The sequence below is a fragment of the Tetrao urogallus genome (genome assembly GCF_951394365.1).
Source record: "Tetrao urogallus genome assembly, chromosome: 2".
NCBI lineage: Eukaryota > Metazoa > Chordata > Aves > Galliformes > Phasianidae > Tetrao > Tetrao urogallus.
Genome location: NC_136814.1, coordinates 19,678,219 through 19,690,662, shown reverse-complemented (window position 1 = coordinate 19,690,662; position 12,444 = coordinate 19,678,219). Strand labels below are relative to the sequence as shown.

General features: G+C 40.8%; 1 protein-coding gene across 4 annotated transcripts in view; it reads right to left on the bottom strand.

The window, feature by feature from the left end:
• Nucleotides 1-12,444, bottom strand: part of ESRRG (estrogen related receptor gamma) — a gene marked incomplete at its 5' end in the record, with an annotated part of 349,526 nt that overhangs the window by 113,105 nt on the left and 223,977 nt on the right. For 2 of the 4 annotated variants that reach the window (XM_079550576.1, XM_079550577.1), the window contains one exon: nucleotides 1,119-1,534. In XM_079550576.1, the coding sequence (XP_079406702.1) occupies nucleotides 1,119-1,534 (416 nt within the window). Of the gene's footprint in view, nucleotides 1-1,118; nucleotides 1,535-12,444 lie in introns of those variants that run through there. The other 2 variants (XM_079550579.1, XM_079550578.1) reach the window with 2 other exon arrangements.

Below are 12,444 nucleotides of genomic sequence, written 5' to 3'. Positions count from 1 at the left end.
TTGTTTCCTAACTGTATATGAGATGTGGAAGCAGTACATTTTAAAAACTTTGATCAAATGTTTCAAATTTAGAGCCATGTGAAATTCCAAACTGGAACTAACTTTACTCTCCTTACTGTAACTCATTTTTAAAAAAGCAAAGCATACCACCAGGTTGCAGTGCCTTTCCTGAGGATTCCACGTTCTCAGCATCTATGAAAATCAAGCAGGTTTTATTGAGGAGCTTAATTTTTGACTTAGCAACCTAATTTTAGTCTCTGAAGTTTGAATTTAATTTAATGTGACACTATATTCCTGTACAGGCCAAGCTTGTCCTCATGTTCTTTAAATAAAGCACCTTCAATTTTACTTGAAAGGATGATATCTAAATGAAAGTAGAAGGTTATTTTGTCTCCACTGGTCCTGTAGCTAGAACAAGTTGTTGTGCAAATTATTCCATTCAAACTAATTTATGCCAAAATATGTGGCATATTTGTAACAGGTATCAGGAGCAGATTAACACAAGGTACTCTACAGAGACCAAAAGCTGTCAACTTACTGTCCTTAAAATGTGATCTTACAGGCCATTTGGTGAACCTGTTAAGGTCACAGTATATTGTATGGGTGAAAGGCCACTTTATTAATAGTCTGACACTAACAAAACACTACAGCATTACATTTTGTTCCATTCTAAAATGCACTAGTGGTTTGATAAAGATATACAGGATTTTTGTAGGAATTTAAGTATGATAGTGGTATAGCTAGGAGCAAAACCCATAAACATAATCTGTGTGCACCACAAGGTGTGTTCAAGAAGTATCCATAACAACCTTAAAAAAAAAATAATCACTTATCTTGGCAGCACTGATGAGAATCCACGAGGAACTCCTTCAGAAAAAAAGAACTGAATACGTACTGGATGGCTCTACTATTTTTGATAAGCAAAATAAACATAACAATGAGTTTAACATGGCAGACCTCACAACGAGGCCCAAAGGGGCTTTTTCACAAGTAGCATCTGTAGGACCAAACTACAAAGAATCAGAAGCTATGGTTTGAAGTCGTAACATCATTTAATCAAGGACTGTACTGCTTCGCTTTGAACAGAAGGAGGAAAAGATGTTTAAAGAATCACCAACCTTGAATTGTCCTCTTGAAGAAAGCCTTGCAGGCCTCGCAGGAAGCCACTCCATAGTGGTACCCTGATGCAATGTCACCGCACACCAAACACAGTCTTTTGGGCATCGAGTTTAGCATATATTCACATTTGGTCTGTGAATCTTCAGCGATGGTACTGGAGCAGTCATCGTACCGTTTCCTGACGGGCCCGTTGCCCCCAAGCCCCGTGGCTGAAGGGTAGAGGGGAGGTGAGTCCAGCCCATTCTGATGTCCATTCATGGTGGAACTGTAGCTCCCGCTGGCGTCTGAGGAGCCACCGGGGCTGTGATGGTTGATGCTGTCCGTCAGAGAGGCAGGGCTCGACGGCTCCGTCTTGATGTACGACGAACAGCTAGAATCAATGTGTCGATCTTTGCTTGACATTCTGCAGAGAAGCCTGGAGCGGGGAGAGAGAGAAAGGAATCTGTGTATTAAAGACAGTGCTCGCTTGGTCTGCTCTGGAAGGGTTAGGGACTGCACATCATTCATTCATTAGTCAATACCTCTTGTTCTACATGAAGGTAATCAGCATAAGGGCACGACAGAGCTTTGTCAAAGCTCCAGACAGGCAGTAAACAAAAACTTTAAGAGACCAAACCCGTCTGTTGTCCCCTCTACCTGCCTCTTAGGATACATGTCAACTTCAGATTGGCTCTAAATTCCGAACTTGTCATCCAGGGAGTCAAAACATCCTGAAATCCCACTAGATTACTAAAATATTACATTTCTTTTTCCACCAGTGCTTTTTGTTCTGTAAATTCTATCATTATCAGGGACAAGAATTTTCAAGTTTGAGCATATGTATGTTTAGCTCTGTGATTAATATTTGTCAACACACTTGAATAAAACATGTATCCATCATCCATTGAAGTGATCTTAGAATTGAAGAGCATGTCTCCCACAAGCGTTTTTTTCTTTATTAATATTGCTTTATTATATATATAGCTATTTAGTAACTGAATAGCACATCAACTGGGGACTCTAACAAGTAATTAAGGCTGGACTCCATTTTCACAAAATCTAAGTGAAATGATTAATCAGCTCTGGCTGCAATTACTTTCTAGCCATTATCCTCAGACTAACCAGTAATAACTACGCCAGCATCCCATATATCTGCAGCTCTATAGGATCTGACATTTTACGTGTTCCATTCTTGGATTAAAGAAATATATTAGAGGAAATTTTAGATAGAAGTTTTTGTCTTTCAGAAGGTGAGATTCTATCTCAGCTTTCACCTTTTCAGAATTAAGCATCTGAAACAAAACCATAAAATACTTGGGCCAATAAATTAGTACTTTTTATAGAGTAAAAAAATCTTGTGCATTCTGTGCCCAAGTTTGATATTATTTTTAAATGTGTTTTAGAAAGAATAAAGAACAAAAATAATAATCTGAAAACTCTGAATCAGATACCGTCTTCAATTTCTACAGCTGTGATTATGAGATCACAGTTGCAAATGGCCTACCCAGCATTTTCCTGACAGTAGTATCTGAAGCTGCCAAGTACAGATGACAGTTATGAGCATTTCTCTAGAATCATTTTCAGCAGAAATGTAACTGCTCCATAAGGCCACCCACCTGGAGGTACAGACTCATGATTTCAAAGCAAGCGCTTGAATACAGACAATCTGACAAAGTAACTTTCTCAAGTCAGTTTTGAGATTTCAACATCACTCATTCAACTTTTTGCACGTTAAATATAAATGTGTACGTATTGGATGCATATGTATTACGTATAATTTTTACTTCAAGCTCGAGAATCAAATGGAAACTAATGGAAAACAGACATAAATCCAGAGACTTGTTGTATTTTCCAATGAGTGCAATCAAGATCAAAGCCTGACCATTCCTCACAAGTATTTGCTTAGAATAAGATTTACGATAAAAATCAGTGCCCATCAGAATTATTTAGGATCTCTCAATCACTGGACATTTTACTGGAAAATACTATTGAAAATAAGCTAGATGTGAATTCGGATAGTGGCCAGATTGATGTGCAGAAATCTCACCCCCAAACTTAAAATCCGTACTTATTTGGGAAGGTGGAAGAAACATGCTATCTGGTGTCAGCAAATAAGTCAAGGAAATGGGAAGGTTAAAGCTGTAGAAATATCTTATTACACTGGACCACCTGCTTGTGTTGTCCTTTCCTCAAGAACTGGAGGGGGGGAAATCCCCTTGCCAGCCTGCAGTACCGTGTGCCTTTTCTTCTGCATCTGCTGCCTTGTAGCCGTCACTGTTAATGAGTGCTGTAATTAATAGATAGCTCTCTCTTGTCTCTCTACTTACACTCCAGGCTAAGCACTTTTCTCAAGTCAACGTTTGAAAGAAAGCGGGTCGGCGCTGACTTACAGCAGCTCTGCAAATTCCTTTTAATTTAGAGCACTTACACCACCACTCCACTTATTACCTTATAATTACTGGACCGCTCTCACATACATTACGATCTTAGACTGGAGTTAGAAGTTATTAGGGTACTAAAACACGGTGTCGCACTGTCTCTCTCTCTCTCTCTCTCCTCTTTCTTTGACACAATTTTATACAGCCATGATTAAAATTATCAATTAACTTTCACGTTCCAACAACTTATTTTTTATATTGTTTCTCTTTACACTAACAGTGAGGTCCTTTTTATTGAATAAACAGGTACCTGGTGATTTCCTCTTTCCCCTCCTGTCAAAACTCCACTGGACAAGACTCAAAAATAAAGCAAGAGACCTGTTGCGTACTGTCTCTTGCGCCCGGTTTGATGGCACATTCTTGTCTCTCTAAACTCTCCTTCTGCTTTTTTTCTTATTTGCACAATAATAAGCTTGAAAGTCACCCTCCACTTCCTAGAAAAGCCATTTGCAATTAATTAGTTGTCCAAATGTATTGGCTTTAGCCAGTGCGGAAGCGGCTGTCTCCACTCGAAGCGGTCAGAACCGAAACGCGGTCACAGTTTTGTGAGCATGAACACACACCAGAAGCTCTGCGCAGGCTGAAGCTTGCCTGCTGATGCTCCTGAAGCAGTGCTTTCTGGTGCTGACCAAAACATGGCTGCATCAAGCTGCAGCTTCCAAAGCACAGGCCGGCCTGCTGCAGGATGGCAAGGTAAGGCCAATAAAATGTTAACCTTCCCACGGGAAGCAGAAAACACCAGTCAAGGTCTCAAGGAGAGAAGGTTTCTCTGACCTAGAGCAGGGAGCCAGGGAAAGGGCTGTGTACCCATGGGTAGTATCAGCATCCATCAACCTGCTCTGTTGCTGCCGCACTGTGGCTGAAGAGGCTGAGGAGGCCCTTTGTAGATGGCAGCTGGGGCCACCAGTGCATCACCAATCCAGCGCCTGGAGTAGTGCCTGGGCTACAACCCCTCCCTCTGCTCCTCCTAATTACTACTTAGCTCGTTACCCTGAAGAATTCCTAGACACCACCACATTATAGTCTAAAACTACAGTCGGAGCTTAATTCTCCCTTCCTCTCTCTGTCTGAAATTCTACAGCTCTATTATTCAAGCCTGAAATATTCACAACTATCTATAAATTCAATTGTCAGCCGGTGGATTTTATTCTAAACCTCACTTCAATCTAAAATTAGAGGCACTAAAATTCACATTAACTCTAAGAGGAATGTAGTGAATAAGACTTTATTTCAAAAGAACACCTTTTTGTCAGAAAGAGCTATTTTCAAGATGATGGCTTTATCTGCATTCAAAGAGAATAAGCGCAATTCCACATTGTGCTGTTAATGCAAAATTTTTAGGTCACATTGGATTAATAAAAATCTAAATTTAGTTAAGGTTTATGAATAGAAATAACATGTGTCATATAAAAACGTGCAGTATTTATTTTAAAGCCTTGGTGGGGTTGTTTTTTTCCTTTACTATATTTTAAGTCAAAGCCACAGCAGCTCCAGGGAAGTTTTCAAACAACCTGGAAAGCTCGGGTGAACTTTGAGGAACTGCAGGGAAAGCAGCTGATGGGCTCCTGAATCATTCCACATTTGCACGCACAAGGAACTACACGGAGTGCTGCAAACTGTTAGTAATACACAATATGTAGTACAACTCCTCATATCCTTTCTAAATTCGCTTCCCAACTTATGTCTTTGAGCGAGACCAAAAGCCAGTTTCTGCTGGCAGAAAGGGAAACCAATGGAGTACTTCAAAACCCAGCCCAGCTTCAAAATGGCCTAACACAATAGCGAACAAATTGTATGCCGTATGCTTATGGAAGGTTGAATATATTAAGAATTCATTAATGCAATCACATTCGTATTTCCATCTACCTGCCACATTGCTAATGATATTGACAGCGCTGACACTAGCTAAATCAGTATCAATATACAAGCAGAGTGCAAAAATTAACCACATTTGATTAGAGTGTATAGCCTTAAAAAAAGAAAGCCTTCCCATTCAAGTCATATGTGCCCGTGCGTACAACTGGTTCAGGAAATTGTTCTTCCCTTACTGTCAATGCCTAAAGGAGGTCAGAAATCCAAGACAAGACTTCTTAATCTGCAAGCGTACCACAGGAAAAAAAAAGCTCTGCTTACAGTATCGTTCGCTATTTCAGTGCTGTACTGGTGGCTTCAATGAGAGCAGTAATTAGTCACAATAATTACAGTGAGCACCTTTATTATACACCAGCACAAAAGCCCACTTTCACCTGCACATGAAGTTTTCAGTTCTTCTCTTGAAAAGAGAATTGTTCTACTTCCACAAAGGCCAGGCTGTTACCAGCTGACATTTTTAGTGACGGCTACTGGTGGGAGCAGCAGCAAGGCAGATGTCATTATGCATACGTAGGTGCTCTGTGCATTAACACAGCCATCCATCTGATGTCTCCCAGCATGGTCCTCTAACCCACATGCATGCAGACCCAAAACATCTCACTTTGTTATCCTCACCTTTTGGCTGCAAAGAACCATTGCCTATAAGCACGTGCATGTGAGAAGCCTACAGCAGGCTACAGAGTGAGGGATGGAGCCCAGCTCCTTGCTCTGACCATGAAGACCACACTTCCTCTCACAAACCATGCTCACTTTCAGAATCTGCACCAAAATCAATAGGGAACAGCGAGACACTGCAGTCATTCCCACACCTGTATCTCTGAATGCAGGAGGAGAAGAGATCTGCATGGAAAGGAATGGCAATGCAGCATCTCGCACAGATGCCTGTAACACCCCAAGCAAGTCCTGTAGAGGAGCCATGGTGCAATCTCAGCCATGCTGCTTCACATCAAGCTTTTTTTTTTTTTTTTTTTTTTTTTTTTTGCTCCAGCTAATTGCACTTCACTAAAGTGGCAAAATGCGAATCACTTAGGAGGAAAATGGGCACCAGCTGCTATTGTCAGAGAATGGAGATGCCAAAGAAAAGGCAAGTGACTGAATGAAGTGTCATGTCAGAAATCAACGGTGCAACGTGTGATTTGAGAAAACATGACTACTTTGCAGAGACAGGGTGTCATTATGGCATCACAGTAATACGGTGCTTTGACAACTGCTGGCTCTAACATATCATCATTGCATTAAGGTGCACTGGCTTAGTTGGGGGAAGGAAGAAAAAGGATTTCTTTTTTAATAAGAAATATTGTAAGGTCCACTTGGTTAACCTACTGGATGAGATCATTAATTGCAACTATTGTTAATCTCATTCCGTGCATGCACAAATAAAACTATCACTACCTACTAGGCCTTTGTTAATAAACACCCATGTACCATGTACAACCATGCAGTAAGATGTTTTGCGCAAAATGGAATAGTGGTGGCTTTGTATTTATAGACATATTTTTTTTTAACCATTGAATTTGTCATAATTTCCCATAATTTCTTCTTTCATTTCTGTTTTCCCGAAGCCCTCACCACCTCACCGTGGCAAGGCGAAGCACCGCAGCAGCTGCTGCAATCAAAGAGGCAACACCGCCTGCAGCCCTCACTGAGCTCCCAGCAGCAGTGACAGAGGAGTGCCCAGAACTGCACCGGCCTGCAGGCAGCCCAGGCTCTGCTGCAGCACTCGTTCACTGAGCAAAGCAATCCAAGCCTTCACATTTGCGCCTCATCAGAGCCTGTTTTCTAGGTTGCTTTTAAAAACAAATAGTTCAAGGAATTTGCAACACCTTGGAAATGAGGGGGGAACTATTTTAACACCCCTCCTTCTAGGTATAAATATTTGTTATTGCTTGCCTTTTTATTTCAAGCTGATTCCCTCTGCTTCCTGGTTGATAAACTTTGTTAACAAGAAGGAAATGATCCTGAGATACCCCAATGTGTTGCATATTATCGCCGCTGACAGCTCCTGCATTTAAGGCTTACATCTGATGCAACAATGCATACTACTATCATTTATCTTTAGCTCATTTCCTCGTCCCTATTTCCTCTGAGGGTGAGCATCTCTTGTTTAGAGCTCTTAAAATACTGCAAGTGAGCAACTGGCAAATCAATAAAACTCTTAAATGCATAATAATACTGCGTAATTACTTACATGATGTTTGCATAATTAACTGTCTGAGGTGTTCCATGATATAATGGATACTCAGAGTACGGAATAACCCATAAGCCTATAAAACACACAGTGTTTATATGAACAGAAATTACGTTTAAAACTCTCATTCTAATAATCCAAATCAGGCCCTGGCACTATATGACAAAAAGCCTTTCTCTCCTGCCAAGCCTAAATCAATTCTTATGGCATTACTTCGTAACTAACACGATATTTTACTGATGATGACTATTATCCTGATTACTAGGAAGTAATGTAGTAACAGCAAAAATACACTTAGATTAAACAAACTACTGCTATTTAATCAATATTATTGAGACAAACTAAGTGTTTTAATAAGTCTGTATAGATGCACTAATGCAGGTTTAATTAAACGCACCCTTAGATGTGCACAAGCTCTGCAACCTACAGCTCCTATGATTTGACAGACTGGAACATAACTCTTCTGAATTTAAAAGCAGAAGCACTTAAGAGCCAACAGCATTTAAATCCTTCCATGCTACAGAATGACTGTTCTTTTCATCAGGTACTTTTTAGGGAACAAAAAGTGAACAGAGAAAAACAATTAAAGGCCTTGCACCTTTGGGCCAAAGCACCAGACACCTGAAGAGGTGCCAGTCCTCAGTAACAAAGCTGCCAGTGCATCCAATACATGGCACTGAAGCGCACACCTCCAAACAAAAATTTCTCCAGCTGAGAAGTAAAAAATAAAGCTGAGAGGAAAAATCGCAGAACTGACCTTTATGTTTGCACACATGTAAGCAACAAATATCCTATCAGCTGTTATGTGCTACCAAAAGACCACCGCCACAGAAAGCTTCCTCTGGAAAAGACCAACTCCTACAAATGTTGTCTCCTTCAAGTAGAGATGCTCTTTTCTATATGCTCTGATGAATCAGCTTACAAATATTAAAAAAAAAAAAAAAAAAAAAAAAAAAAAAAAATTAAAAAAATACTGAAAGGAAGACAACACAAGAAGTGGGTAGCACTTTACACTGAAAGCATTCTGGGAGTTTCACAGGAAAAGAACATATAATATTGCCTACGTATATATACACACCACAGTTATGACACATATATGTCATTTTAGACATATGACTCAACTTAAACATCAGTAAATACTTCATATTTCTACTTGATTTTCAGGTTTCTCTTTTCTCCTGTTTCTAACACTCCCACAGTTAGACCAGGGCTGGTTTTTTTTTGCATTTACTGCTCACTACAACACAAGATTTCAGACTCACCATCCCCTGCTGACTGGCCCCTTGCATCCTAACAACCCCAGCTGTGCTGCTATGGTACATACGGTGGCTCACATGACACAGCTCTTCACAGCCTACACACAATGTGTCAGAGTTCCTGTGCCCAGGTTGCAAGAAAGACTGTGATGTGACAATTAGAGAGACGGCCAAGCCTGACCATATGAAAATCATTCTACTGATCAGAAGAGTTAGATTTTATCACTCCATATTTTCAAACTGCAGACTAACGTTTTCAGTTTGCAGCACGTACTGGAAAGGAATGATGTCTCTGTTTAGGGAACCTGGTGTTTTCGGTGCTGAAGCCCCAATGCATGGAAGATGCGCTCCATGGGAGCAGGTGGAACCCACCTGCTGCCTCCAGCCCAAGGGACAAGGTGAAGTGTCAAGGAGTCATCTGATCATTAATTGTCAAGATTCTTTTCTTATTAAGAGAAGTCAACTAAAGTAGCAAACAAAAATCGAATGCTACATTCAGCTACTTCAAGGGAGAAAAATACAAAACTATGAAAATATACAGAGATTTATTCAAGAACGTAACAGGCTTTCTAAAGAGGGATTATTTTGAAACGATTACAGCATCAAAAGCAGTTGCTCGGCCCAGTCAGTAAGCCAGTACCACAGATCAGACACATACAGCTGCCACTCAGCACTTCCCAAAAGGAAAAAAGATGACGAAAAATGCCTTTAGTCTCAAGACACATTTTGTACTGTGAGATTTTCCCCAATTTCTGTCAGCATTTTCCTTCCCTCAGAGAGGTAGCGCGTAGGTGTGTGCATGCCATGTACCTGCCTCCTACCCAGCTCCTCTCTGTGATTTTCTCTGGATCTATAACAGGAGAATGATAATTTGCTAGCCAAATTGCAGGAGCAATTAGAAAGACAGTACCAGGAATAGCAGCAGGGAGCCAGAGCTTGGAGGGCTCAGGACTCAGACTTTGCAGGCAGCGATCTTCTCTCTGCCCCAAGCCCAGCCATCAGCACCATTCCCCCCCATGCGGCCATAGAGCTCGGGGAGCTGGGAAATGGCGTTTGCCTGCAATCAGCCTTTAAGTGAATGTTTGTCCCAGTGTGCTACACCATGCTGTCAGCTAGCAGCGGGGAGCCGCCGAGTTGTTACTACATTTGATTTGACTGCCAGTAGGAAGCTTTATTTCTACCAACTGTTCATTGCCAGCTCTATGGATCTTCTCTAACTTTGAGAGATTTTTTTTTTTTTAAATATAGTCAATTATTTTGCTCTGAGTGTATGGCAGGAGAAGCTCCCCATCACTATGCATCACAGCAGTCTCTCCACTTGTACTTCCTGCCACAAACACCAAGCAGTAACTGTATTAAGGCACCTGTAGTGTGTTCCTGGCACACACCAGAGAGGCAATTTTTACAAGTGAACACCCAAAGGGGAGGTGCCACAATGGATATTTACGTAAGCAAACCAAAACACGGCAATTTCCTTCTGATTTTTTCCTGAGAAACGAGGGATTACAGACTGGTGGATAAGACATGAAGAGAAGCCAACGAGTTTTCCTTCCCTAGGGACTCTCCTGGTCTCCACATGCTTGCCAGCAGAGCCTTCAGGAAGGTTTGTGTTTGCTTGTCTATTACTCACATCTATCCCAAAAGGTTTCTCCTCCATCAAACAAGATCCTACAACTTTAAGCGTTGTTTACAAAGCTTCCTCTCCCCACACAATAATGATGATTTTGATAATTAGGATCTAATTATAATGGATCTGACAACAACTTCCAACAACGAAAAGCATCTTTAGAAAAATGAAAGCATATGCGTGAATAGTGCAGGGAGGTGGGGCAGGGGGAGAAATACATTCCTGTGAGACAGGCTGAGAACTCAGCCTGAATGGAAAAGTAATTAACACTAAAGAGCTAAAACTGTAATTAAAGAAAATTTCATTAAAAGGAGGCAGGTGATTCCACTTTCCTAAATATGACAAGGTGCTGTATAAAAATAAAACAGCAGCCGCTTTCAGTGCGCGGAGCAGGAAAGCCATGTCTTTAACCAGATCAAATTCTGGAAATTGGCTGTCAAGACGGGATTGTTCTGATTTATACCCGTCTATCAAGCGTATGAAAGAGAGAGACAGGAGAGGAAAAGAAGCAAGCTGCTGTCGCTTCCATTCGCAAAGCACCTTTAATTTCCACGGCACCATCTGTTACCAAATCTAATTCACATTCCCTCCTAATCTGGTTTAGTTCCGTAATACTAATTCTTCCACTACTCTTATGGACGTTGCTCTCAATAAAAAGCTTTGGTTCTGGGCTGGTAAAAAATTGAATATTATACAGTTAAGGTTCTGGTGACTTAAGTGAAGCATGTTGTCCATTAAAATGCACTCCTGGTAAAAGGATTTGCTTCCAGTCAGTGCAGGGATCTGGAACTGCTCTTGTTTGAGAGCAGCAGCCACAGGGGGGTGGGAGAGGGAGAGAGGGGGAATAAGGGAGAAAGCACAGCTGATGATAGGAAAGTAGACTGGGGATCTGAAAGCAGAGGTTGTCATAAAATACAATCGTTGTCAACTTTAGTCACTTTCAGTACTGGCTATAAAATCACTTTGTCACGCTCCCGTATTGAAAGCTTGGAACTGTATTTTTGCTAAGAAAACTAAAAGTAGTGAAATCTAAGATGGTAGGGGAGGGATGGGGATGAGGAAAAATACTTCAAAATTATGAGACGAAAATGTCTGCAAGACACCAACAAGTGAGGGACAAAAATTCCAAAGTGACTTAAAATAGTCTCCCGAATAGCCACAGCCTGAGTCTTAGCTATGTGAGGGTGACAAAAACCATGCTCATTTTTGCGGGATTTTGCCTGGGAATAGAGCAGAGGACCAACCCTTCCTGCATTACAGCCAATCCAGAAAGGCAGCGGGGGACTCTGCTGCTGCTAAGGTGATTGGGCTTGCTTCGTGGTTAACACCACATTTCTAAACATTTCTACCAGTTACACTTGTACTCATATTGTGCTAACATTTATTAACAATATCCAACTTATACATACTGATTTTAATGCAGATCCTGAACTGCATTTTCAGAGATTTCTGTATGCTATTATCTCCTCTTCATGGATGAAGAGACAGTGAAGAGTTGCTGAATGGTCCTTTGCCAGCTAATAAACATGGCGTAGGACAGAACTGGGGTTCTAGAAAATCCCAATCCAATGTATTATTTTTTTTTTTTCCCCTTGTTGCCATTTCTTTCATGAAACCACAACTTAGAAATAAAACTTTGTACTTCCATTAAAGGAACTTGCCTTGAACTTCCAGAAATGAGACTTTGATTATTTCTACATCGGTTTTTCTATAAGAGAATATTATTTTAAGGTTGAAAATATCTAAATTAAATCTCCACATACATCTACATTAAAATGGTTACTTTCCTGTTAAAGTACTTCTTTGTGTGCATGGGTCAAAAGCCTATTAGAGGGGAATAGACTCTGTGACTCTGAACCTATGAAAATTTTTAGTAGCTAATGGTGTTATCCCCCAGCCCAACTTGTGAATTCAGAAAGCCTAAGGTCCTGATACTCCGATAAACAAGATGCCACTGGTATGCCA